The 27,832-nt window shown below is 35.1% G+C and overlaps 1 protein-coding gene across 1 annotated transcript in view; it reads left to right on the top strand.

Annotated features, from left to right (window-relative positions):
* The first annotated feature begins 494 nt into the window (after nucleotides 1–494).
* The window catches only part of LOC127557382 (chondroitin sulfate proteoglycan 4-like), a 61,649-nt gene continuing 34,311 nt past the window's right edge, over nucleotides 495–27,832 (top strand). Inside the window, exons 1-5 of the mRNA XM_051990721.1 lie at nucleotides 495–2,989; nucleotides 5,235–5,702; nucleotides 9,429–9,605; nucleotides 20,720–20,918; nucleotides 25,182–25,313. Of these exons, the coding sequence (XP_051846681.1) occupies nucleotides 563–2,989; nucleotides 5,235–5,702; nucleotides 9,429–9,605; nucleotides 20,720–20,918; nucleotides 25,182–25,313 (3,403 nt within the window). The 5' untranslated portion in view covers nucleotides 495–562. The remainder of the gene's footprint in view (nucleotides 2,990–5,234; nucleotides 5,703–9,428; nucleotides 9,606–20,719; nucleotides 20,919–25,181; nucleotides 25,314–27,832) is intronic.

The raw sequence follows: 27,832 nt of genomic DNA, 5'->3' as shown, positions 1-27,832 counted from the left end.
AGGTACATGTTGGAAGGAATCAAACTAAAACTAAGCTTCCTTCCCTTAGCTTAATCAGCAGCAATGAGTGGCATTTTGTTCAATTGCACTCCACTAAGAGGCATTTCAGCTTGCTGGTTGATGAAGAAAGAGTGAAAGTGTCCCTGCCTCTGGACAGCAGGGCATTTGAATGTAAAGGTCCACTCTTTGTGGGAGGTGTTGATAATAACGTCCGGGCAAAAATTAAAAAGTTAGACTTTGCCTCTCTTTCTAGGAAGTCTGCCAGAGGCGGCTCCTTTAAAGGCTGCTTAAGAGGCTTGAAGGTTAACTTGGAAAAACTATCACTCAAGAATGCCCTTATTTCCAAAGATATTTCAGCTGGATGTAATACTAAAAACAATGATGTTTCAAGAATTCCTGTCACAACGACTGAAAAAATGGCACTTTGGACAAGAGCTCCCTCTCCAGCAGTTTTCCTGAAAACTTCAAATCTCTTCAAGAGGACAGCAGCAATTTCTTGGTTTTAAATAACTTGGTAGTTCAGGAAGGTGGACATGCTCCAATTGAAAGTAAACATATTAAGATGAATTTGGAATTTAAAGAATTAGAAATTCATCATTCCCAAGTTCTGTTTCAAATTAAGAAAAAACCTATCCATGGAGAGTTAAGATTAAATGTTGCCCCTGAATCCCAGATAAAGGCAACTTTTACAATGTTAGATTTGTGGCAAGAAAGGGTTTTGTACATCCATGATGGCTCTGAGAGCACCAGAGATCACTTTGTATTCTCTGTCTCTGTCACCAAAGAGAAGGAAATTCCTTTCCATTTTCAAATAAATGATCAATATGTGTTTAACATTACTATCTCTCCAGTAAATGATCCTCCAGAGCTTTTCCTTCCAGAAGGAAATTTGCTGCTTCTGTTGGAGAACTCTAAGAAACGACTGAAGTCTAACATGATAGAGGTATTGGATCCAGATACCAACCCACTGGACCTGACTTTTTCAGTACTTGGAAACTTCAATGTTGATACTGGTTATTTAGAAAACTCTCAGCATCCTGGAAAAATAATTAATACATTTACAAATGAGGATTTACAACATGGAAGAATTTTTTATGTGCATCATGGGCTCCAGAATTCTCGTATTGTTCTGCGAGTAAGTGATGGGGAGTTGGTTAGTAATACAATTGTATTACGTGTCAAAACCATCCCTTGGGATTATGAAGTGGTAAATAACACTGGTGTGGCTGTTCAACAGGGCAACATGGTTCTGATTACCCGGAACAACTTGTCAGTACAGATTAATGCTGGGGAGCAGGGGATGGAGATACGCTATGACATTATCCAACCTCCTCTTTTTGGTCAGATTCAAAGACGAAGTTCCAATGGGGAATGGAAGTTTGTCAACACTTTTTCTCAACGTTCCATTGATCAAGATCGGGTAAGGTACTGCAGTACATTTAAAGAATCACAACTGGAAAATATCACCGATCAATTTACATTTAAAATTAGCATTGAAAACAAAGTCAGCAAAGAACTGATGTTTCCCATAGCCATACAGTGGCTGAAGTATAAATTAGTGAAAAATAGTCCCCTAGATATTGATACAATGGATAAAAAAATATTGACTTCAGATCACTTAATGGTTAGGATGGAGAATATGAAGTTACTTGATAATGATCTTCATTTTAAATTACTCTCCCTGCCTAAGAAAGGAAAATTGCTGCTTGGTAGCAACATTTTGAAACTAAACTCCACCTTCACCCAAAAAAATATTTTAGATCATGAAGTTGCTTACAAACTATTTGAGAAGTCACAGGAAAACACACAGGATTCATTCAAATTTTTGATCTTTACCAACTATGTAGAATCAAAAGTTTATATCTTCACAATAAATATCAGAGCAGATCATATTATTTTAACTAACAAAGGATTTTCTGTAACTGAAGGGGAAGGGAAGTTAATCACTAAAACAGAATTATTCGTGCAAGCTTTGGGGAACCAGATTTTCCATTATAAAATTACCAAGAGCCCTCAACATGGGAAGCTAAAACTTATTAATTTTTCAGAATCACTAGAAAGTAATGATAACATTACTACTTTCACCAATCAGGATATCATTGGTGAACGTTTGATGTATGTCCATGATGACTCTGAAACTATGTATGATGAGTTCATTGTTACAGCATCTGCCAAAGAACCAGGAGATGAGGAAACCAGGTTAGGTCTCGAAATCAAAGTAAATATTTCTGTGAAACTGAAGAATGATGAGAAGCCTGTGCGTGTGGTGGATAAAGTATTTCATGTGGTAAGAAATGGTCAGCGTTTATTGACCTTGATGGATCTTTGTTACCATGACCCTGATTCAGATTTTAATGATAGACAGTTGCTGTATACCAGGCGGGGTATTCCAAATGGGGATCTGGTATTAGCTAGTGATCCCAGTCAAAAGCTCTACCAGTTCAAACAAGAAGACCTAGAGGAAGGAAGGGTGCTCTTCAGGCACCATGGAGCAGATCGTGCCCGATTTGTGCTGTTTGTCACAGATGGCACTCACGACACATTCTCCCTTCTGGAGGTCAGTGCTTCAGATCCCTACCTGCAGATTGCCAACAATACAGGATTGCTCGTGCTAAAAGGAAGAGAAAAGACACTCACTACTGCTAACCTTAGTGTTAGCACGAATCAGGATGTTAGAAGTGACGCAGAGATCAAGTATGAGATCTTTTTGCTTCCACAGCATGGCAGAATCTTGGTGAAAAACAGGCCATCGACTTCATTTTCCCAACACGACTTGAAGCAAGGATATGTGATTTATAAGCATTATAACAACAGTGTTCTTGCTGATAGATTCAACTTAACTGCAAAAGTTAAAGACACACACCTGGATATTGGGATTCATGTCCAGGTATACTTGGAAAGCCACCAGCATCCCCCCAAAGTTATTCACAGCAAAAGCCTTCTAGTTGAAGAAGGCAAATCAGTGGAACTCAGCAGAGGAAATCTTCAGGTATGTTTAGACTACATAGGTATATATTTAGATGCTCTATAGATTGATTCAGGGACTTATAACACCAATCATAATCATTCTTCCCCAACCACTAGGACTAGTCTCTTATGTCTGTAAAAGATATTTATATACTAACTCCATTTAACTCTTGCCCTGAAATTATGACCTTTAGTAAGGGGAAAATGTCATATAGGTGTATGATGAGAAAGTTCCAAGTTTTTGTTTGGGGAATCTTCCCATTATTGGAAAGAGGAGAAGGAATGGAGTCCTTATTAAGGAATTTTTATTGGTACCATAATTCATTTTATCTCAAGATATATAAATGTAACAACTTTATCTTTAAATACTTAGATCAATTTAAGAAACTAGAATTATTCTAAAACTCCTAAAAATAGTAGTAAAATAACATAACTTCCTAGATAGGTAGCCACAAAATGTGATGTACAGAGTCCTAAAGATTGATAGATTTGGGATTTTCCATACCATCAGAATAAAGGATATCAGAGATGAAAGTCCTCTACTTCATGAAGGAATCCCCATTTCTTGCAGTTTGTATTTGAGACCTAGGCCTCTATTGGTCATAGCTAAAAGGTTATATAAGGAGTTATAAAAGCTCCTTATAGCTATAAATCTATAAGAACAATGATTTATAAGAGAGAATGATGAAAATAGGAAGTTATTCATCTTCTCTAAATCCCTGGGTTCAAATCCCACTCCTAAGAATGACTGCTTGTGTAGGATCTTGGTTAACTCAAGTTCCATGGGTTTCATTTTTACCATCTAAAAAATGAGAGGATATAAATTGTATTAGATGGCTTCTAAGGTCCCTTCCCCTCTAACTCTAATGCTATAATCCTCTGCATACAAGCTTTATTTTAAGTGGGGAATAGAGAATTCCAGTCCAAGAAGTTAATTGAATCATAAATTTAGAATAAGTGGATGCAACACCAAGGAGTTTTTGCCAGTCCTTTCTAATTTTTCTAAAATTTCTATTAGTGATATTTACATAACCACCACCAGGGGTCTCACATGGATCACTATAGTAGAACCCAGTCTGTTATTCCCTAAAAAGCAAATTTTACTTTCATATTAAATTGAAAAAAATAAATTAACAAGTTTTTAATAATTATTTATTGAAATGAAATAAATAGAATGATTTGATACTAATGGATAAAAATAATATGAAAACTAATAAAAATTAAAAAGACTTGATCCTGGTTTTTAGGGAATCACAGAATCATAGTTTTTTTTTTTTTTTCTTTAAAGCTAAATTCAATTCATGCAACATATATTAAGTGTCTCATTTGTTTCAAACACTATGTTAAGTACTGAGGATACAAAATGAGGCAAAAGACAGTTTCTGCTCTCAAAGAGTTTATAGTCTAATGGGAGAGTTAAGATGCAAGCAAAAATATACAAAGCAAGCGATATACAAGATAAATAAGAAATCATTAAAAGAGGAAAAACAGTGGAGGGAACTGAAGAGGGATTAGGCAAGGCTTCCTTTAGAAGGTAGGATTATAGTTGGGAATTAAAGGAAGCCAAGTGAATCAGTATCTGGAGTGGAAGAGGGGAGAGTGTTCCAGGAATGGTGGACAGTCAAAAAATGTGAAGAGCCTAAAGAAGGAATATTTCATTTGTGGAATAGCCAGGAGGCCAGTATCACAGTGGGAGTAATAAATAAGAAGATCAGAAGGGTAAGAGGGTGCTAGGTTATGAAAGACTTTGAATGTTCACCAGAGCATTTTGAATTTGCTTTTGGAGGAATAGGGAGCCACAGGAGTTTATTGAGTAGGGGAATGATATCACTTAAGCGTTCAGGGCTTGCAATTTGTGCCATGGATTTCCTATGAAGAGTCATTAGAGCTGTCTCTGTTTTTTCCTTTTGAGATAATTGAGAAGGTTAAGGGCAATTTTGTGAATCTAGTTTCCTGCTGTAGTGCACTGGGCTTTGAATAGATTGGGTTAGGTCCTCTGCAAATGTTCTTGATTGACTGCATTGTAACTTAACTCATTCATACATATTGACCATATGATCATTTAAAATTGGAGAGGAGCTCTAGTTTAACCATCTTTTAAAAAAAAAAAAGTGGATTAAGAAACTGAGACACAAAGAAGTTGTGCCCAAGGTCACACAGATGGAATGTAGTAAAACTGGGATGGGTACATAGTTAAAGAATCTGCCTCCTATCTCCATTTTAATGTGATTCTTTTCTGTGTTTGTTTTTGCACATATGTACTTAAGGTTGTACATGAAAATAATTCTCCATCAGAGCTAGTGTTCATCGTTAAGAATCCTCCAGTCCACGGACAGCTCCGAAAATTTGTCCCAGAAGATAACTTGGATGCTGCTGAGAATTCTCCTTCATCCTTTACACAGCAGGATATTGATGATGGTCGCATCCATTATGAGCAGACAGCTTCTGACCAAGAGCAAGATCGCTTTTTACTGGATGTTACGAATGGTGTCCAAGCCATCAGTGGAGTAGAAATCTTGGTGGAGATCCTCCCTAGATTGATTCCTTTGGTCATACAGAACTTTACGGTACTAGAAGGTGGCTCTAGAGCCCTTCTGGAGGATTTCCTTAAAATTCCAAATCACTATTTTGTGGGAGTTGACTGTGAATTTGTCCTAGTTGAATCACCAAAACATGGTTATATTGAAAATTCTCATTTTCCAAAAGTAAAACTAATGAAATTTACCAGAAAACAGGTAAGGACCATCTGGGAATGTCTTTGTCTATGTTAGGAGTGAGAAAAAAATTTTATATAATTTATCATTTTAAAAAGGATTAAGATTATTTTTGTTGTGACTATTTCTTACATTGAAGTCCTAAATGAGGGAGAAATTTGTATGTAGGACTAAGTGCAAAGAATGGGTTCCCTGAAGCTCCTAGAATTTGAATAGGTCCTGAAATAATGAGTGGGATACAGATTATATTGAAAAGGAAAGTGCCATTAAATTGGGAAACAAGGTTTGTTTTTGTTTTTGTTTTTTCCCTACTAAGCATATCCATTCTTTAAAAGTTACCTACTTTAACTGGCTTTGATAGACTCTTTGTCAGCTTTTCAAATTCTAAGCACAAATCATTGAAATTCTATGTTTGAACCTGGATTTTTTTTTAAATCGATGATGATAATTAGCATATTTACAGATGACTCACATTTGGATTTTGATGAAGTAGGACAATGGATCCAAAACATCAATATGTAACTTTCCTAGATATGCATTTGTAAAACAATAGAGAGAAGTAATATTGACTCAAAAAACAGCCAAAAGAAAGTTCCAGAGAAAACCCAGCTTCAAAAGAGATTTTGGTATGAGATCAATCCTGAAAGCATGATCAATGGAAATAGGATATGAATGAGTATGAAAATAGATCAGCTAAATGTTTATATGATATATATGCAGATAGATGCCATTTTCTGTTATATATTATATAAATTCATTATTTAATATATTCATATTAACTTTATAATCCATTTATAATTATAATGTTAATATGTAAATATAATATAATTAGTATTATATATTATTGTGTATGTGTATTTTTTTTTACTCTAGACTTGGCATTAAGGAATTTTCCATGTTGAAACTGTCTCCTCTGATGAGAGTCAGTAATAGGGCTTCAAGTTAGAGTCCTGGAAAGTAGCTATTAAAAGGTTAGGTAGCCTGCCCACAGTTATATACCAACAGTATATCACACAAAGGAGTTGAACCTGGATATTTCTGGTTGTAGGACTGATTCTTTCCACTTTATGTCATGCTGCCTTCCAAGATAAAAATTTATCAGAAATAAAAATCTTAAGCTGGGTATTTTAGTTCTAAATATCAGTTGTACAAATACAGGATATAGAAGACTTTGATAGCTGTAATATAACAGGCTAAATATTAAGTAAAAACCTGCTGTGAATGTTTTTAAAAGTGTTAATGAAATATTTAAAAAATATACAGAAGAAATAAAAATGGAATCCAAAGGGGAACACACAGATGAGCCAGGAGAGTGTTGTTACTGCCACATTGCATTTAATATAGATTTCTAATTTCATGTGCAGTGGTCATTTTCTTAGGCTAGGCGATCATTTATCAGTGTTACAAAATGTGATTTTTGATCAAAGATGTATTAATCTCACTATATCCTGGGCTGGTCAGGCCCCATCTAAAGCAGAGGTGTCCAACACAGGCACTGGAGAACTATATTTAAATGTAATAGGTAAGTGTTTAAAAACAATAACAACAAAAAATATACATTGCAACATAGATCATAATAATTTGTGATTTTCTAAGTTGATATGTGGCCTGTGGGAATATATTTCTATTTGAGTTTGATACTACTGATTTAGAGCATTCTATATGATTCTTTGTGCCCCCTTGAAGAATAACATCAGCATCTATACATTTCTCAAAGAGGTCAGACATAGGAATGAGAGAATTTGAGAAATGTGACATGAGAAATAATGGAAGAATTGAGGAGAAGAGAAGAATTATGAGAGATGTGGCAGATGCTATCAGGCTTTTATATGAAAGAGAAAATAGAATTACTTGAAAGTGCTTTAGAGGCTAACCCTAGTACCAATTTGTAACTGTTAAAAAGAGATTTTATTTTTGTTTTCAGTTCCAAATTCTTGCCCTCCATATATATATTTATATATAAATATATAATTTCTTTATAGTCATATATATATATATATCCTTAAATATATCTTTTACCCATTAAGAAGGCAAGAAATGTATGTAAAATAGTATAAAACCCATTTCTATATAGCTGGATTCTGGGTAAAAAAAAGGAAAGAGAAAAAATACTCTTTAGTCTTCACTCTGTATGTCAGTTCTCTATCTGGAGATGGATTGCATTTTTCCTCATGTGGCCTTTGAACTTTTGATAGATCATTGTATTCATCAGAGTTACTAAGTCTTTCAGAAGAGATTATATTTACAATGTTGTTGTTATGATATAGTATGCTCTCCTGATTCTGCTTACTTTGCTTTGTAACAGTTCATATAAGCTTTCTCAGATTTTTCTGAAACCATTCATAAGGGGAGAAAATTTCAACATATTTTGTTATTGTCATATCATTTGTATCCGATTCTTTGAAGCCTCCTTTGAGGTTTTCTTGACAAAGATATTGGAGTAGTTCAACATTTCCTTCTCTAACCTATTTTATAGATGAGGAAACTGAGGTAAATGGGGTTAAGTGATTTGCCTAGGACCACATAGCTAGTAAGTGGCTGAAGCTAGATTTGAACTCAGGAATATGAGTCTTCCTGACTCTGGCCTCTATGCCATCACAATTAGTCAGTCAATTGATTAACTAACAAACAAATAAATCCTTTCTAACTATTAACATTTATCCAAAATGGAATAAGCTACATCCCAAAGCAGTGAGTTCTCTCTCATGGTTGTTTCATGAAACTATTGCTGAAAGGGGAAGGGAAAAGGAATAAACAGTTATATAGAACCTACTATGTGCTAAGGACTATGAGAAGCACTTTAGAAATATGATTTCATTTGATTCTCACAGTAACACTGCTATTTGTCCTCATTTTTACAGCTGACCAAACTGAGGCGAATAGAATAAATAAAAATTTCAGTGGTTCTTATTTTTACAGTTGATCAAACTGAGGCAAACAAAGCATAAATAAAAATTTCAGTGGGTAAGGAGGGATCCTAGGGAAATTGAGTAGTGGAGGTAGAAAAAGGAATAAAAAATTGTATTGAAGAAACATTTTAAAAACACAGAGGAAATAAAAATGGGGGGCATAGGAGAACACAATCAGAGCAATGTGGTTACTACTACATTATGTGTAATGTATATTAAAAGAAAAGTGCTCCATGGAATAGGTTTGTAGTTTTGTGTACAGTTTTCCCTTTCTAGTCTTTGTGTATGAAAATGTTCAGGTTAGTTAATGAATTTCTAGTTCATGAGGAAACAATTAGAAGGAAAGGTTAGACTAAATGACCTCTAAGGGAGGAAGGACTTCCCTTCCTATTCCAAGGCTCTGCAATTCTAATCTAACCTCATTTGCCAAAGACATTAAAGTCCACAGAGACATGGCTTGCCCAGCGTCACACAGCTAGCTTTTAGCAGACTTGGGGTATGGGTCCATCCCTCCAGATTCTTTCCCCAGCTCTCTTTCTGTTATACCACATTTCTTAGTGCCTTTGTTATTTATTTATTTGTTTGTTTTTGGTGGAGGAAATGTTGTTCTTATGATTTTCCGTGTGTCTGGGTCTCAATGTTATTTCAAAAAACACAAAATATCCTGTTATTATAAATTAAACTTAATTTAGGTTATCCTGGTGGGGACGAAGGGGTTCCTATCTTTGGGAGAGAAACAAAAAATCAAACCAGGGCCTCCTAAGCTGCAGTTTATTTAACTTTAAAATAATTAATGATCCCATAAATAGTTAGCTTATTTTTTTTTTTTTTGTCTTAGGTGAAAAAAGAATTAATTTATTATGTTCATGATGGGAGTGAAGAATTATTTGACAGTTTTACAGTCCTTGTGAATAATATAGAACTTGGGAAACAGAGTTTGCCCCAAACTCTCTTTGTGAAGATTCAGCCAGTGAATGATGAGGCTCCAGTCATAGTAGCAAATAAAATATTGCGGGTAAGTATACCTTGCTTTTGATTTTTTTTAATATAAACATAGGGCTCCTAATTTAGTTTTCTTTGTAAACATTTATTAATAGTGAATATGTTGTAATCTGCCCTTTGCCTGACTGAGTGGTCTGAGCAAGCTTCATGGATGAAGTGGGATTTGTGCTTTGCTTTGAAGGATGCATAGAATTTAGAGTGAAAAAGGGAATAATTTTTTTTAAATCATTAGGCTAGAAATTGAGGGGCAGGTAGAGGGCTGGGCCTGGAATCAGGAAAACTTGAATTCTCATATGCCCTTAGTCTCTTACTAGCAGTGTGACCCTGGGCAAGTCACTTAATTCTGTTTGCCTGGGTTTCCTCATTTATAAAGTGAGGTGGAGAAGGCAATAGCAAATCATTCCATTATTTTTGCTACAAAAACCCCACATGGTGTCATGGAGAATAGGACATGACTGAAACAATACAACAACAAAGGGAAAAAATGAAAAGTTATGTTTAGGGATTAAAAGTAATAAATCAATCTGACTGATACAGAGGGTTTTTATAGAAAATTATGAGAAAGAAACATAGAAAAGAGCAGTTGGGATCAGATTGTTGAAGAACAGAGAGCTTGTGATAAAATCACTCTCTACCGGGATTTCTCTCAAATCATGAAATAGACTAATTTTCCCCCAAAGGCTCAAGGGTGTCCCTGGGGTTTGGTTCATTCTGGAAGTTAAGGAAGACTGAAAAGCTCTATCTCCCTTAATGAAGCTTCCCATTAGCTTTTAGTTATATTAGCATGATTTCCTGGTTACCTAAAAGCATAAAACTCCCACCTATATGGAGTTAAAGCCCTTGAGATTTGGGGGACACATCTAGGTATCACCTTGCTCTGCTGATTATACTTATTTCCATATGGAAGCAAATGGGGCTCCATTTACAAAAGCTAAGCACTATATATCCTTATTGAATATTCTTTGTGTATTTTGACTAGGTCAGCTTCTTTTTGTTATAATTGTTGAATGACTTAATGAATGTCATCTTTCATTTTAGCTCCAAACTAAACTGACTTGAGTACTAAGTCAGACCTGCCCATTCTACAACTTGAAGGGATTTTAGAGGTCATCAAACTTAGTACACTTACTTTTTGAAACAGAAAGATAAATCAACATCCCCAAGACTCTACAATAACACTGAGCAGACGAGAGAACTGAACCTAGAGTGTGGTGGAGCTTGTGAAAGATGGTTATTAAAATTTTAATGTGCAAAATTGCGCAGTGCTACAACTCATGGCTTGAATTATTGTTTTATTGATCAACTAGGCTTTAGATTGTGATGGAGAAAGTGTTAATAAAGCAGATTAAACTGATCATGCCTACATTCCTCTCACCTCCAACAATTTGTTAAAATTTACCAGCACACCTCTGATTAGAACTTAGAGCCAGTTACTCCTCATCCACCATTCTTTCTGCCATATCTTACTTCTAAAGGAATTTGGATTTTTTTCCTATGATCAGTAGCATTTAGCTACTTCATGTCAAGTAGTTGTTTTTCTGACATAAGAAACTATAAATTCTACCCATCTCTCTGAGAAATAGTTAGAATGTTGTAGAACTTTAAAAACTAGCCCTTTGGGAGAAATGTATAGAGCAATTGCTCTGGAATTTGGAGAACCTGGCTTCAAATATAATATTTACTAGCTGTGTGATCCTGGGCAAATAAATCACGTAACCCTTATTGCTTCAAAGTACCTCCCTTTCATCCAAAAAAAAACCCCAAACCCACCTTCTAATCCTTTTTATAGTTGAGGGTCCCAGGTCTTATATCTTGATTTTCATTAACCATTAACTGAAATTTAGCATTTCCCCCAACTATTTAAAAACATTTTTCTGAGAAGGGGCCCATAGACTTTATTGGATTGCTAGAAGATTCATGTAAAGGCTAAGAACCTTGTTTTATAGTTTGTCTCAGGTGGGTTAAGAAGCTTTCAGCTTTTCTTCATGCTCTCTTGCTAATGACCTGTCCTTTCCTTCCTTTCTGCATTCTCTTCTTTCTCTTTCCACCTTCTTCACTCTGCTATCTTTGTCCTTGTCCTCCTGAGAGAAGGCCATTTCCTTCAGTACTTTTTTTTTTTTACAGACAAGCCCCATTATCCATCTATTTTCTTTAAAATTGCATGTACAGAACCTTAATTTCTGCAGTTTGCCCTAAGAGTTGTTTATGAGAGAAATAAAAGGTAGCCTTTTGTGTTCCATGACCAACTCTTGTCAAAAACTGTGAAGATAACTCTCAATTTTGTGTTAGAATTCGTTGGGTCTTGCACAGTATATAGCTCATGTGGGCAAATGAGTCTAGAATGCATATTTTCCTTTATGGCAGAGATAAGTCAGCTCTTATGAATGGATGCACATTGTTTTGTCAGTTACCTGCTGGTAAAATGTTAATCTCCCATATGGTTTAGCATGCTGTCTTCCCATCTCCCTGGCCACGTGGGATTGAAGATTACCAGCTGAGCAATTGAAGCCCCTAATCAGGAAGGTTAAAAGCTCTTAGAAATAATAGAATGCATCTCAGATAGCTTTTGGAGTGACACTTTTAAATGATTTGAGCTAATGCATACGCCCAATAACACAACCAATCAATATTTGACTGCATTTAGTAGAGTTAAGTATAGATCTTAAAAGGAGTAGAAAAGGGCATGTAGTGGATCTTGAACAGGTTTGCAGGAAAGTTTGGGCTTTGGACTTGTTTATTTCCTAAAATTAGGATGGGAAAAGGGATCAGACCTGTGATTCCATTGCTTATAAGGCTTTCTTGGTAAGTAAATCCCCACTATCAATGGTAATCAGCATCTTTTCTGTAACTTAGAGAGGGTTTCTTAGTGCTGGGGTGTCAAACATATCATCAAGCCAGCACCTAACCAGATTAAAATGTAATTGGGACATATTTAACAAAATAAATAAAAATACAGTATAACATTTATTATTATTTAGTTCTCTTTTAATTAGCCTGACTTTTTAACCCCCATTTGTGAAAACCTCAAATGTACATTACCTATGTTGTGTTGGATTTTTATTTTATTTTTTAAACATTTCCTGGTTACATTTTTGTCTAATTTGGGGACCACTCATAAGTAACAAGGCAGTGAGTTTGCCTCCTCTGCTCTTTTATCATCCAATCTGTTTATTTAAGTATAAATATGCATGTTTCTAAGTTGTAAACTTGTCATGTAATAATTTCATAGCAATGCAGTATAACAATGTTGAATTTAGAGTCAGGATAATAATAGCTATATGGTTTTAGGCAAATCATACAACCTCTCTGAGACTCAGTTTCCTTATCCATAAAATAAGGGGCTTTGGAAAGGGTAGTCTGTAAGATATTCCTTCACACTTTAAATCCAGGATCCATGTTTGTATCTTATCCCTTATATATTGTAATTTGTTTGAGAGCAAGAATTTCACATCTCCCCCAGTACCTACCTAGCAGAATGTTCTGCATAGAGGAGGTGGTTAATTAATATTGGAAGGAATGGATCATGCTTTCAAGTCTTTTTTAATATGTGGAGGAAGGGCAATGGAGCAGCTCAAGTCATAGGGTCTCATTTGCAGGGCAGAATGAAGCTGGATCATCTGCTTTGAGGGGAAGGGGGGGTGGTGCTTGAGAAAGAAAGGACAGCTTTTGAGCCTGAATGTTGGAGATGAAGGAAGATCCGTACTTTGAGTAGGGGTTGGGAAGATGACCTATTTAAGTCCCCCTCTAACAACATGATTCTGTCATTTTGGGTTGGAAAAAAACCTGGATAATGCTTGTTTCATGTTGACTTTCAGCTGGTCTCAGATAAATTAATCAAACTTGTCATAAGCTTGCTTCTAGAACCACTTGGAGGTTTTAAGTGAGAAGATGATGGATTACCTCTCTCTCCTGAAGCCAAGAAACACTTTGTTCCTCTCTTTTAGTACTTACTGTATTTTGCCACCTTCTTGGGGAGGGTAGCGCAGTGGAACTTTAGAAACACTAGACTTGGAATCAGGAAAAAATTGATTTTAGAATCTGCTCTCTGCCATTTACTAGTTATATAGCCATAGTTTTAGCCATTACAGATACAATTTTTCCATCTTTATAGGTGAAGGCAAGATGGGACTAATATTACCTAAAGTACTTACCTTATAGATCTTTTGTAGGAGTCAAGTGGGAAGAGAGATGCAAAAAACTTTGCACCCTTAGAGCAGCTCCATATAAATATCAGCTCTTGTTGGTATTGTTATTGTCTCTTTCTTACCTTCTTTGATGGCGTTCAGCAAGAAATGTTCCTGTGATGAATCGCTATCCTGCAATATATCTTCTTTTTAATATTCTATGGACCATTTCATTTCATGACAGGGTAAAATTAGTGGTGAGGTAGTGGATAGAGTCTAGGGCCTGGAGTCAGAAAGCCTGAGTTCTTCCTGGTTCAAATCTGGCCTATGTGACTCTTGGCAAGTCACTTAACTGCCTCAGTTTCCTCATCTGTAAAATGATCTGGAGAAGGAAATGGCAAACCCATCCAGCATTTTTGCCAAGAAACCTCCAAGTGGGGTCACAAATACAATGGTGGAATAAATTAAAATTCCATTCTACTAAAATTCTCTTGTGTTAAAGCTTTGGAATTCTTTTACAAAGTGAATCATTTTGTACCCTAGTCTCTATATAAGGTATATGGCTTAGATTTTTTTTTGGGGGGGGTGGGAATCCAGGGAAAGATTTCTCTAAAATATGTGATGTGAAATGACTATCTGTAAATGATTTTTTTGAACCAAGAATGTCTTTTCCTGTATTTGATGGTATTCTGTTGCTCTCTAGTTACGTGTCTCATGCATGCAATTAGTAAGCTTCTAGATCAAGACCTAGATGAATAGAAGTCATACTAATTTGTCTTCTATGTCTCCCATTTATATTACCTTTTTGGGAATGGAACTGGTATATGTATAATTCTGGAAAGGTGCTAAAATTGGGTTAATAAGCAACACTATGGAATTTAACAATTCATGAAGAATTTATTAATTACCTACTTTGTACTGTGGACTCATCCCCTATCATAATCCCTACCATCAAGGCACTTATATTCTACCAAGAAAAAAAACAGTGGATCTAGATAATATTAATTGTGGAATGCATTTTTACTCTTCGTTTTGCTTCTATGTTATTTCCTTTTTGGATATCATTATGCTTTCTGTATTATAAGATGCTTTTTTATCATTTCATTTTAGTCCTCTCCCACCTTAAGTTCCAGATGGAGTCAGGGTTGATGCAGGTCAAGAGTTTTTAAAAGATTAATATCCATAATGGTGATTGAAAGTTTTTTGGTTTGAGATGGAGATGGGGAGGAAATTTTCCTGAAAAACTTAGGCAAGCCACCACTAAGAACTATTTTATACCTGACTTGATTTGAACAGTTATCTCTCATTACATCTTTCAAGGAATCTTTTTAGGATCATGGTAGACTTCTTGTTAGAAGGGAACCCTCAAAGGTATCATATTGCTCATATGCTTTTTTGTGGTCATACAGTAATAACTATAGTGAAATCTTCCATTCTTTATGCTCTTTGAATGTTGTCATTGTAAAGAGGTAAATTGTTACAAAATATTATTCACTAAATCCTGCCTCTTTCTTTTTTTATATCATCACCAATTCCTGAATGCATAAACATCAATTATTCTCATAAAGATTTTGTGTATGAGATAGGAGTAGCAATATGGTCCAGTGGCTATTGATATTTTGACAGTTGCTTTTTTTCCACAATTCCATAATTTTCATAATTTCCATGATTTTCCCCATCATTTGATTTCTTTTCCTCTTATTCAGTTATTCCAAGAACAAAATCCCTTATACATACTGAACATGTTGTTTCTTATTATAATTGATTTTCATTAAAATTTCTATTTTAAGACATGCCTTTATCTTCCCGATGTCACGGTTTTTTTGAGAATGAAGGACAAATAGCAGCAACAACAACAATTTTAAGGCTCTGTTTAGGTTTTGTTTTGACCATGGGAAATATGGAAACAGATTTTAGGCAGTCTTCTTGATGCCTTAATAAATTGGGGATTCTGTATGATTAAACTCCATATCAAGGACATACATATTTAGAAAAATCGGTTCTTTTAAAAATGTTTCATATTTCTATTTTTTGCCTAAGGCAAGAAATAGTATAATGGAAAAATCTATGGATTCATAGTCCAGAAAACGTGAATTCAAATCCTGTCTTTGATATATTCTGGATGTTTGACCTTGGACAAATTTCAATTTCCCTAGGTAGTTCTCCAAGGCTTTTAATTGCAAAAAAGGTAGAAGGACGCATTTATGCAGAGAATTTCATCATTTGGAAATTCCCTCTATTTGTGAAATTAGAAACCAGGCTCCATAGTATCTCATCCCATGTGTCCATCATATCTTTTTAGAGATACTGAATGTATGAATGAAAGATTACATTCCTCTCCAGGCTCTATTCTGGGACTTTCTTATATTGTGCCTTAACTCTCTATCCTAAAACCTCCTTCCAGATCTGGAATCCAAACATTGGAAGTCAGTCATTTAGTCTTCTTAATCTTCTCCCATGAAAATGTAAACTACTTGAGGGAAAAGGGAGGAATAAAAATTTAATGTTTTCTATGCACCAGTCCACATATTCTGTATTAGGAACTTAAATATAATAATAATAATAATAATAATAAATATTATAATATAATAATATATAATGAATGTAATAATGTGTATAATAATAAAAATAAATATAAGGGCAGTTCCACGCCCTTAAAAATCTTGCATTGCAATGGAGAGATGACACATTTAGGGAAATAAGGGATGGGAGAGAGAATTTTGGTGTGGAATGCTAGGGGTAAAATGGGGGTAGCTGATTGATATGTTTTTTTCCAGAAGCAGTGGTAGTAGGAAGTAGAATTGGCAGGAGAGAGGGGTAATATGTTATAGATTAGATGGCAGTGTGGATTATATGAATAGGTGGATGAAATGGGGATTTGTTTTAATTGGAACCTTCTCATAAGTTTTATCAATTAGCTCATCCTGAGGGCTAACTTTACCAACACAATTCACTAGACAGGTTCTTTCTCCATCTTTCCAACAGAAAAGTTCCTCTATGTTTTATTTCCTTTGAGCACTGGATTTGGAGGTAGAGCCCCTGAGTTCAAGTCTTTCCACTTGGTACCTTGGGGAAGGCACTTAACTGGCTGTTCTATAAAATGAGAATTTTAGACTAGGTGACCTCTGGGTTCCCTTTGCAATCAATCTAAGATACCATGAAATATAGCTAGAGGTAAAGACTTGGGATTATTATAAAAGAAAGAAAATATTTACTTTTTTTAAATCTCAGATCATGTTATATATTATTATTGCCATGTATTATCAGGCCTTTTAGCATTTTCTCAAGGAATTTAAGCAATCCCTTTCTCATTCATTAATCCTCAGTCATCATGGGGAGGTGGCCGGAATTTGGCCAAGGTCTATGTCTGTCTTACAGAATGAGTGAAGTTGGCTACAAGCCCTGAGACTGGTTTATGAGCCCTTGGCATAGCTGAGCTGAGGAGACTCAGGTCCCTTGATTTGTACTTAACATTAGAATAACCAGAATTTAAAAGTACCTTGAAAGACCAAGCTGTGCCAAATTAATGCGATGCATTTTTTTAATCCTTAAGGCAAAGAAATTAGAGATAGAAGATGAAAAATTTTAATTCAAAGTAAAATTATAATATGTGCTTATAATTATGAGTACTAGTGCCTTTGCACTGACAAGAAAAATTATAGTATTTTTTTTTAATTGTGTCATTTGGCATACCTTGTCCTTCTAGTAAGTTTCTAGCTTATAAAAAGATTATTTTTCCTCTTCTCCATGCTGAAAGTCTCTTTGAACAGTAGAATTTATGGCTGACAGATGTGTGACTGCATCCATTCCAGCATCCTGGGAAATCATTTACATCTTGATAAACTATTCAGCAGTTGTATAATGAGCCTTCCTTTCCCAGAGTAAATGCTGTACATTTTTATTGAATTGATCTTGTTTATGGATGAAAGTGACAGAATCTATATAAGCTGTCTTTCTGTATCCAAAAGGGGGATATATTTTTCTATTTTGTAAATGTTTCTAATATTAATCCTCTCTTTAATCTTTATACATAGAGTAGAAACTTCTGATTACTTATAAGGAATGTTGTTCATGAATAAAACCAGCATTTAAGCCTGGAAACATAGCCTAGAAAAAGTACCACCCAAGACAACTATGAGCTTGTTTGGATTGGGAAAATAGATTTGCAGATGTTTTTCTATGAGTCCCAATATCTCAATGTATTTGTAAAAATAGAAGGGAAACTTTAAATGTTTTTATTTGTTTTAAAAGAAACGTTTAAATCTTAGCCGTGCAGATAGTACTACCAATGAAAACCTTTTGAATGAAGTGTAAAATGAAACCTTAGCTTCCTCAATATATTTTAGTTGGGTGTTCTTAAATAGCATCTCTCAGTTAATAAGCATTAGTTAAGCACCCTCTATTGCCAAGTACTGTGCTAAGCACTAGGAATATGGAAAAAGACAAAAACATTCATTTTCTGCTCTCAAGGACCTCACAGTAAAATGGAGAAGACAACATGAAAGCATCTCTGTACCAAAAAAAGTAATATTCAAAAGTTAACCACTTTTTTTCTAAGGAATTTTAATATTTTTTTAAAAAAGAACTTGAGAGAATGATATTTTTCATGTGTTTGCTCCTTGAATAATTACTTCTGAGTTTCATGGAAGTCTTACTTGATTTTTCTTCTTTTCATCTTTCTGTCTCCCTGGAGTTCCTGTTCATCAGACATAAAAACAGGTACCTACCTTAAGATATTCTGATATAATTTGAGCTTCTTTAATACTGCAGAAGAGCTGACTCATTGATATGAGTTCCCTGTCTATCTACTCAGCTCATAAATCCTCTGGGACTAAGCAAGTGGCCTATTGAATAATTGTAATCTTAAAAGAAAAGAAGAGAAAGAAAGAAATCTAATGATTCTAGGATTTCTAGAAACACATATTCTGTCACTGGGCTCATAGTTAAGATTTTTCCAGATGGGTAAGACCAACCGGTTCATGTGCAGTACTGACAAAACCTTTGAGATCACCTCCAAATTGTAATGAGTCATTAAAAAAAAAAGCCTAGAGGATAAATTGAATTATCTAAGTTAAATGTTTTAAGTGTTTCTGAAGTAATTAGAATGAAAATTAAGTATCAGAGAAGGACCTCAGTGGATGATATACTAAACTTCTTAAGTTTTGAAGAGATTAGAATAAAGAACAATAATCGTGATTCTTTAATTTAGGAGATACAGGTTTTCCTTTTGTTTCAGGGAATTATTTGTATGCTGGGGCAAAAAAGGTAAAGAAGACAATATTGCAGTGGAAGGCCTGCAGTGGAAAACATACTTCATTTAGTTTTTACACATGTAACCTTGGAAAAAATGAGTTTCTTATAGTCATTGGAGAAGAGTTGGGAGGACATGATATTAACAGTTTCCAGAATCCATGTGAGTTCCCAAACAAGTGAGGATAAGATATTTGAATTGAACTTGAAGGACTTTTTTTTTTTTAAGATTTAAAGGTAGGGTAAGGAAACTTGGGATTTTGTTAGGTTGGATGCTGTGTTTTTGCTCTTTCAAGCAACTGTCCTTAACTGAATTGATTAAAATAAAAAATTAAACCACATCCCCACTGACTTGAAGACCCTTTAAGAGATACAGAAGCAAGAGAAGTCTACAAAACAAGGAAGTTGTGAGTGTGAGCTTTGCCTGGATCCTGTATTTTATGACTGATGAGTCCTTTTAACTTCTCAAAGTCCCAGGCTCACTGTCCTTCTAGATTGTTTTATTTTTTAATTTTTATTTATTTATTTGCAGAGCAGATGTCCTTCTCCATTCTAGAGGAAGCTTCTTCATGGCCCCTGTAACAAAGAGTCCATAGATCTGGTCACTTCCCACCACATTTACTCCCTCTCCTTTCAGGCCCTACCACCCCTAAAAAAAAAAAAAAAAATGAAAAAAAGAAGTACTCTAGTGTATATTTATTCCATGTGAATAATAGGTGATGAGCCTTCATTCCACAGCCCAGCAATTAGATTTACTAACAGTTTGCCTGGAACTGACAGTAACCTAAATGCTATTTATATGATTCAGATGATTAGACTTTGGTTTTTGAGGATATGTCTTTCAGAGTCTTTTAGTACATTCTTTTGAAGGTAGAACATGCTCAACTTTTGTTACCGGCATGGTCCAGGGCCAGGAGAAATATGTGAGCAGATCTATCCTAGATGAATTCACCTAGAACAACCCAAAAACTGATGATTCTTTCTTCTCCTTCCCTAATTTTCTGCTTCTAAAGTCATTCCTTTTATTTTGTTTTTCTTCTGACCTTATTTTAAGGAGAAAAAACTTTTAGAAGATAAATTAATGCTGTTAAGCTTTGCAAAAAAAAATCCTTTGAGAAGCAATGTGATTTCTGGAAACTGTCAAATATCATTCAAATACAATCTTAGTGAAGAAAGTAGGAGATATTGAAAAATGCCATATTTGTTTAGGAAAAAATAAATGGAAAGAAGGAAGGAGGATGGGAAGGAGAGACAGAAGAAAAGAGAAGGAAGGAGGGAAGAAGGAAAGAAAAAAGGGAGGGAAGAAGGGAAGAAAGCTAGGAAGGAGGGAAGGAACAAAGGAAAGAGGAAAAAGAAGAGAAGGAAAAAAGAGATATGAGATAAAGTTATAAGGTTGATTGGGTGCCTGGAGAAATGGTGGACTCTTCTTCCTTATAAGTCTTCAAGCAGAGATTGGCCTTGTCAGATATTCATGGGTTGGATTCCATGGTCTTAAATGGTGATTCTATGGTACTGTGTTATGATTGAAACTCTCTGATGTATATAAAATGTCAGATAAAACACATGATATGATGCTCTGTTTGTAAAGCATGTTTTGCATGGTAGAAAAATCTCCTGTTTCAAAATAATGTGGTTCTGCCATGAAATTTTAAAGTCATTCATCTGGGGGTGGGAAGAAATGGTTTTCCATTAAAAAAATATAATTATGTTTTGATTTACTCCATACAAGATATATGATGCTTTTTTTTTAAAGGTCTGGGTGAATTCTGTTACTGAAATAACCCAAAATGATCTCTGTGCAGAAGATATTGATTCCTTACCTGGGGAACTGTTCTACTCCATCACCCTTCCCAGCAATGGTCACTTGGCTCTGAAATCTTTTCCAAATGAAAGCATCCTGAATTTCACCCAAGCTCACATCAATGAAGGCCACCTAGTGTTTGTACACACCGGTATGTAATTAAGGGGGGAGGCACGAGTAATGCTTTAAAAAATACTACTTTAATTTCAAAAGCATTTTTATTGGATGTTTTCCTAGCACTTAAAGTTGTCTTTGTCTCAGACTAAAGACTACAGGCTACTTAAATCCTTTCTAGGATTTGTACTAAGAACCATACAGTAATTTTTAGTAATGTTGCAGATAGTGTTTTTTGGGGGATATAGTTATTTGCAAAATTTGCATTTAAATTTTTACCTTCCATCTCCCCTTTTAATTTAAATATTGTGGTGGCCAACAGAAGATAGAAAAGAAAGTCTCTTAAGCCAAAATAGTTATTTCCTTACCCTAAGGATTATTTGGATCCACTGGTCTGTAGAAAAAGTTCAACTTGATTTTAGGCAAGCATTTTAAATTAGTTTGAGAATTGAAATAGCACATTCCCTGAATGAAATGAATGATAGGATGGAGAGTGAGGGAAAATGGAAATAGGGAGAGGAGGAAGAATTAGCAGAATGGGAAGGATTTAAGTCATATCTATTTTTTTTATTAACTCTTTTGAAAATCCAAATTCCTAGAATATTATATCTCCATATTCAGATATGTGTAAAACAACTTCTAAAGCCCAATACAAAGGATGTCCTGTTTTTATGAAGATTATCTGTCTTTGGGGATGATCTGTGTTAGTGTTTCCTTTCATGAACAGAGACAATCAAGAGTCAACTATCTATTCATCCAATCCATTCTATTAACAATTTGCTCTTGTAATACTTGTGCATAACTCAGTTTATGTTTAAAGAACATACACTATTTTTTCTTCTGTGAAATCAAAGAAGAGTGGGGTTAAAAAGGGACAAATTTCTCAATTGTCTTTATTAACCCTGAGTTCCACTAACATGACTAACTCAAAGTTTAAAACATGATGCAGGATGCATAGTGAATGCAGCCTGCAGTATTTATAATTTCTTAAGATGTCAGCATCCTGGTCTAAGGACCATTGGCCATCCCAGGATTATGCTATGCATAGGAGATGTTAAATCCTTAAAAATTTCTCCCAAATAAGCATCTTGATGCAGCTTCCCAATTAAAAACCTTCAGAGAGTTGACTGCTATTTCAAGATGTCAATATTTAGTTTAGCTTTTAGCCAGGATACAAGATCATTTTCTATTTTTTATAACAGTTGGAAATAAAGGTAGTAAGAGATTGAGGAAAGTAAAACATGGACTCCAATCCACTTTGAATGCTATTAGCAACTCATGTTCACTCTGAAAATATAATGGATTGGCTCTTAACCACAAATGTCTCTGTTGCTTAGAACAGCTGGCCAGACCACTAGTGCATCAATCCATTATCTGCCACCCAACAAAAGAATTTTCTTCATTTGCCTCCATAACATTTTATATTTGCAAAGTGCTTTGCCATTAATCTAATTCATTATTCCACATAGCCTCCCAAGTAGGTTGATGAAATCAAGCTTGGGAGCCTAAGTGACTTACTTAGGGATCACACAGAAAGCTTGCATCTGGATGGGGTTGTGTGCCCCCTTTATTTCCCATCTGTTCCCTTACCACAGGACCACACAGCTTTCATATCCTCCCCTTTACCTTAATTTTTGTTCTAATTAGCCTGGGCATCATGGTGTGTCTGGTGTCATATTCCAGCATCTGTCTTGCTGTAGTTCGTTTCTTTCTTTCTTCTTTCTTTCTTTCTTTCTTCTTTCTTTCTTTCTTTCTTTCTTTCTTCCTTCTTTCTTCTTTCTTTCTTTCTTTCCTTCCTTCCTTCCTTCCTTCCTTACTTCTTTCTTTCCTTCCTTCTTTCTTTCTTTCTTTCTTTCTTTCTTTCTTTCTTTCTCTTTCTTTCTTTCTTTCTTTCTTTCTTCTTTCTTTCTCTTTCTCTCTCTTTTTTATCTTTCTCTCTTTTTCTCTCTCTTTTTCTCTTTTTCTCTCTCTTTTTCTTTCTTTCTTTCTTTTTTTCTTTCCTTTCTTTCCTTCACCAGTTTCCATTTTGTTTTTGTATTCATAAAATGCCCAGAATGTAAAATGCTAAAGAGGAGTCACTTTAATTTCAAGCTTCATTATATACAACCTCTGAGCTCCATTGTACATTCTAAAATACGATACTCAGATGAAATACGGTCTTCTCATTTTTATTAGAGAACTTTTGAGTTTATATGGGATTTTTTAATAGGCTATAACCTTTTTTATAAGGCAAGAGAATTAACTTGGCTTGATTGGATAATGAGAATTTGAGAGGTCTGTTAGACTAGCGAGTTACCTTTACGAATAATTTTAATAAGCAAACACATACTCGTGATAGAATTGTAATATCTGGTGATACCTTCTCTCTACCTTTGTCACACAATGACCCAGAGAGCAAGTGAGGAAAAGCAAGAGCACATATGAGACCAAAAAAAAAAAAAAAATGTGGTATTTCCAAGTTTGCTGTTAGATGAGCATTTCTTTTTTTTTAATTAAAGCTTTTTATTTTCAAAATATATGCATAGATTATTTTCAGCATTAACTCTTTCTTTTAAATTTAATTTTATTTAATAATAACTTTGTATTGACAGAATCCATGCCAGGATAATTTTTACACAGCATTATCCCTTGAAATCACTTATGTTTCGTTTTTTCCCCTCCCTCCCTTCTCCCCCCCCCCCCAAGATGGCAAGCAGTCCTATATATGTTAAATATGTTGCAGTATATCCTAGATACAATACACATTTGCAGAACCGAACAGTTCTCCCGCTGCACAGGGAGAATTGGATTCAGAAGGTAAAAATAACTCAGGAAGAAAATCAAAAATCAAATAGTTCACATTCATTTCCCAGTATTCCTTCTTTGGGTGTAGCTGTTTCTGTCCATCATTTATCCAATGAAACTCAGTTAAGTCTCTTTGTCAGAGAAATCCACTTCCATCAGAATACATCCTCATACAATATCGTTGTCGAAGTGTATAATGATCTCCTGGTTCTGCTCATCTCACTTAGCATCAGTCCATGTAGGTCTCTCCAAGCCTCTCTGTATTCATCCTTCAGCATTAACTCTTGCAAAACCTTGTGTTCCAATTTTCCCTCCCCTTCCCCACTCCTCCCCTAGATGGCAAGTAATCCAATATATGTTCAACATGGTAAAAATATGTGCTAAATCCAATATATCAAGAAAAATCAAATCAAACAGGGAAAAAATGAGAAAGAAAATAAAATGCAAGCAAACAACAACAAAAAAGAGTGAAAATGCTGTGCTGTGAACCACACTCAGTTCCTAAACTTCTCTCTCTGGGTGTAAATGGCTCTCTTCATCACAAGATCATTGGAACTGGTCTGAATTATGTCATTGTTGAAGAGAGCCATGTCCTAGATGAGTATTTCTTAAAGGATGAAAATAATGTAAACATTTATATTTGTAAATCTTCTCTTTGACTTGAATTTTGGGAAGATACTGGTAAAGCACTGGTAAAGCTCTCCTGGAGGAAGTCTTCAGACTCAGTTTTGCTCAGATGTTAATTTATAACATTAGAAAGCTCATTGTTCCCCAGATAGAAATGAGAGAGATTATCCATCTCCTTTGGTATGTGCATTTAGTAGAAACAGCTAAATTGAGATCAATAAACAATTAGAATTGCTGGCAGTCTGTAAAAATTTTTCCATATAATTCTCCCTCTCTTCTTCCTTTCCCCATTTTTTACATTTAATAGTTTTTACTATTTATTTATACCAAAATTTTCTGTCTCTCAAGTTCCACTACTTGGCCTTGTGTTTTCAGGTCAAATAATATAAGTTCCTAAAAAATCCACTGGCTTTGGATTCAGAGGACCTGGGTTCAAATCCTTCCCCAACTGGGCAAATTAGTTATTCCTCTTGGGCTCATTTCTTTAAAATAATAAATGGATTAGACGAGGTGACATCTGAGATACTTTCTAGCTTGCCTAAGATTCTCTGAATCTATTTTAAAAACCTTAGTCAGTGCTAGTAACTTCACTACAAAAGACATATTCACAATTACCAGAATATGTAAAATATGTGTGCATGTATGTACATTTACATATTCACATATACATACACATAGATTTATAACCATATCTGTAACTATATATATATACATATGCATACTTTTCATGCCTTCAGTTATGCCTTTTTTTAAGTATCATAAAAATAATTATAGAATTTGTGTATTCTCTGCTTCCCTCTTTCACCTTTAACAAACAAGAGTAGATTTTCAGGAGTTTGGTTTTGTTTATTAACTGAAGTGACAAAGATGTCATTTTTCTTTTTTACAGGAGCAATGTCTGGTGGCTTTAGCTTTCAGGTCACTGATGGCTTGAACTTTGCACCCCGACAGATTTTTAGCATCACAGCTCAGGCTCTGGTTCTTAGTCTAGAAACAAACAAAGGACTGGGAGTCTTTCCAGGTAAGACTTTAAGTGAAGGGAATTTTCAGGGCAAAGTTTATACATTCCATTTGATTAGAACGCTCCATTTACATAGTCAGAATGTGCTATGTTTTGACATGATGAGAGATGGTGAATTGTACATATGTTTTTCCATGTCTCTGTTTTAAACATAAAGATAGGATGTTTTTTCTTTGCAGGAATCTAGACAAAAAAAAAGTCTTACTGTCCTTTTCCTTCCCCTGCCTATACCACTTCCCCACCTCATTTGAGCATGGCACAGTACCAGTTTTAGAGCAGTTGGATTCAAATGCTGACTGTACCACTGATTTGCTGTGTGTTCTTGGGCAAGTGACTTAACCTCCCTGGGAGTGTCTTCATCTGTCAAATCTGCCCTTGTGGTCCTTTATCATTCTAAATCTATGATCCCATGATCTTTTAAGTGCCTACTGTATACAGTCCTGTGCTCGGTGCTGGGGCAGGTACAAAGATCAAGAAGATGTGATCTCTGTAAAATATATCACAGATCAAGTAGATTAATTGATCTTTAATAGAGATTAGAAGATTTTGTGAAAAAAAATAAAAATAAATGAAATAAATAAAAAAAATTTAAAAAAAAGATTTGGTGGAGGAGGAAGCATTTGATTGAGTCTAGAATGGTAAAATGTCAGCAGACACAAATTAGGTGAGAAAGTGAGAGGGGGCATTCCGGCTTAAAGGATGGTGATTAGCAAACACACAGAGGTGGGAAGGTTGAAGAAATGTTCAGGGGATGGCCAGTTTAGCTGAAGCATAGAGTATATCACGGAGAATAGCTCATTCATAAAAGTATGTTACAGCCACATTGTAGAGGGCCTCGAATGCCGAGCTCAAGCGTTCAGACCCTTCATAGCTCTCAGCCCCTTCTTACACTTCCAGCCTTCTCACTTCTAACTTTTCTCTCTGTAACTTTGTGGTTGTTATACCAGTCACTCTGTCCGGACTGGGCCATGTCATTGGTTCTTCCCTTTTTCTTCTCCCATCTTCTGCAAGATTTCCAATTCTCCTTAAAGGTGACATTTTCCTTCTAAGACTATTATCCGGCACATATCTTGTTTGTTTATCGTTTTTTGTACATTTACTTCTCCATTTTCTGTTACCCTTAAGAGCAGTTTTTTGTTTTTTGGTTTTTTTGCCCTTCTTTGTATCTCCAGTGCTTAACACAGCATTGTTCAGTCAGTAGTTAGTGTAAAACCTTGACTGGGATGATGGTGTGATCTGAGTTGTGCATTAGAAAAATTAATCTGCCAGTTGTTTTGTCAGATGAGTTAGAACTGAGAGACAAAAAGGAAAAGACTATTTAAAAGGTCTAGGGGAAGGAGGTAGGATTCTAAACTGAGAACTAAGGGTATCTCCCATGCCCTCTGTCTGAATGTCCTCTGATCTCTTAAGAATTTTCCCTCTTGAGATAACATTTTTCCTCCACTCTTCCCTGACCATATAACAGAAAGAAATTATTCTAATCCTCCTTTAATTTAAATGAGAAACTCACTCCAAATCATAAAGATAACACCAAAATCCACCCAAACTTTTGCATACTTCATATAAAGTAGACCTTTTTAATTTGTGTGTGTGTGTGTGTGTGTGTGTGTGTGTGTGTGTGTGTGTGTGTTTTTAATGTAGCAGTAAAGATAAATAGGGAGGGAACAGATGGGAGGGATGTGGAGAGATAGAATCAACAAGCCTTGGCTACTAATTAAAATGGATGGGGATGGGAGGTGAAGGAGGACTCCAAGGTTGTTAACCTGAATGGGTAACCAAGGGAATTATGGTGCCATGAAGAGCAATAATGTATCAGGAATAATCACAATAATGTATCAGCTTTTTAAAAAGCTGATTTTAAAAGATTCTACATTTATTTTAAAAAATTTTGGGAGCTGTTAGAGTATCATTTAGTTAAAAACTACTTCAGAGTGGTGAAGTATCTCTGTACTGATGACCTGAAAATGACAGACTTAGAAAATCTGACTGTAAAAGTATTATGAGAGGTTCTTGAACTGAAGATTTTTGAAATAACTTAGTTATAAGATCGTAGTTCTGAAGGTAGAAGGGACCTCAAAGGTCATCTTGTTTAACTCATTTTATGTTTGAAAAAACTGAGATCCAGGGAGATCAAAAGAATGTTCAAATTTACATAGTTAATAAATAGCTTAAATAAGATTTTAGCCCAAGGTCTTTGATTTCAGAATCAATACTTTCTACCATGCTGCTTCCTCTATCATCCAGTCTTCTATTTTGCTAATGGAGTTTGTGAGTTCCCCAAGTTTTTTGGTTTTTGTCTAAGGTCATAGATAGGAAAGAACCTGTTCACCTTAATTTAGATGTGTTTAATTGTATTCTGGCCATGCTTTTGGACTCTTTCATACATATTTAAATGTACATGTACATTTAAAGAGAAAGTTACAAGGCCACTATTAATTAGACAGCCAAGCCCTTTGGATTTCTGTTACTTATTCTTAAAAATAGACACGAAAAAGAAAAAAAAAATGACAAATTCTTCC

This window comes from Antechinus flavipes, chromosome 1 (assembly GCF_016432865.1).
Source record: "Antechinus flavipes isolate AdamAnt ecotype Samford, QLD, Australia chromosome 1, AdamAnt_v2, whole genome shotgun sequence".
Classification (NCBI taxonomy): domain Eukaryota; kingdom Metazoa; phylum Chordata; class Mammalia; order Dasyuromorphia; family Dasyuridae; genus Antechinus; species Antechinus flavipes.
This window is presented reverse-complemented; position numbering and strand designations above follow the sequence as displayed.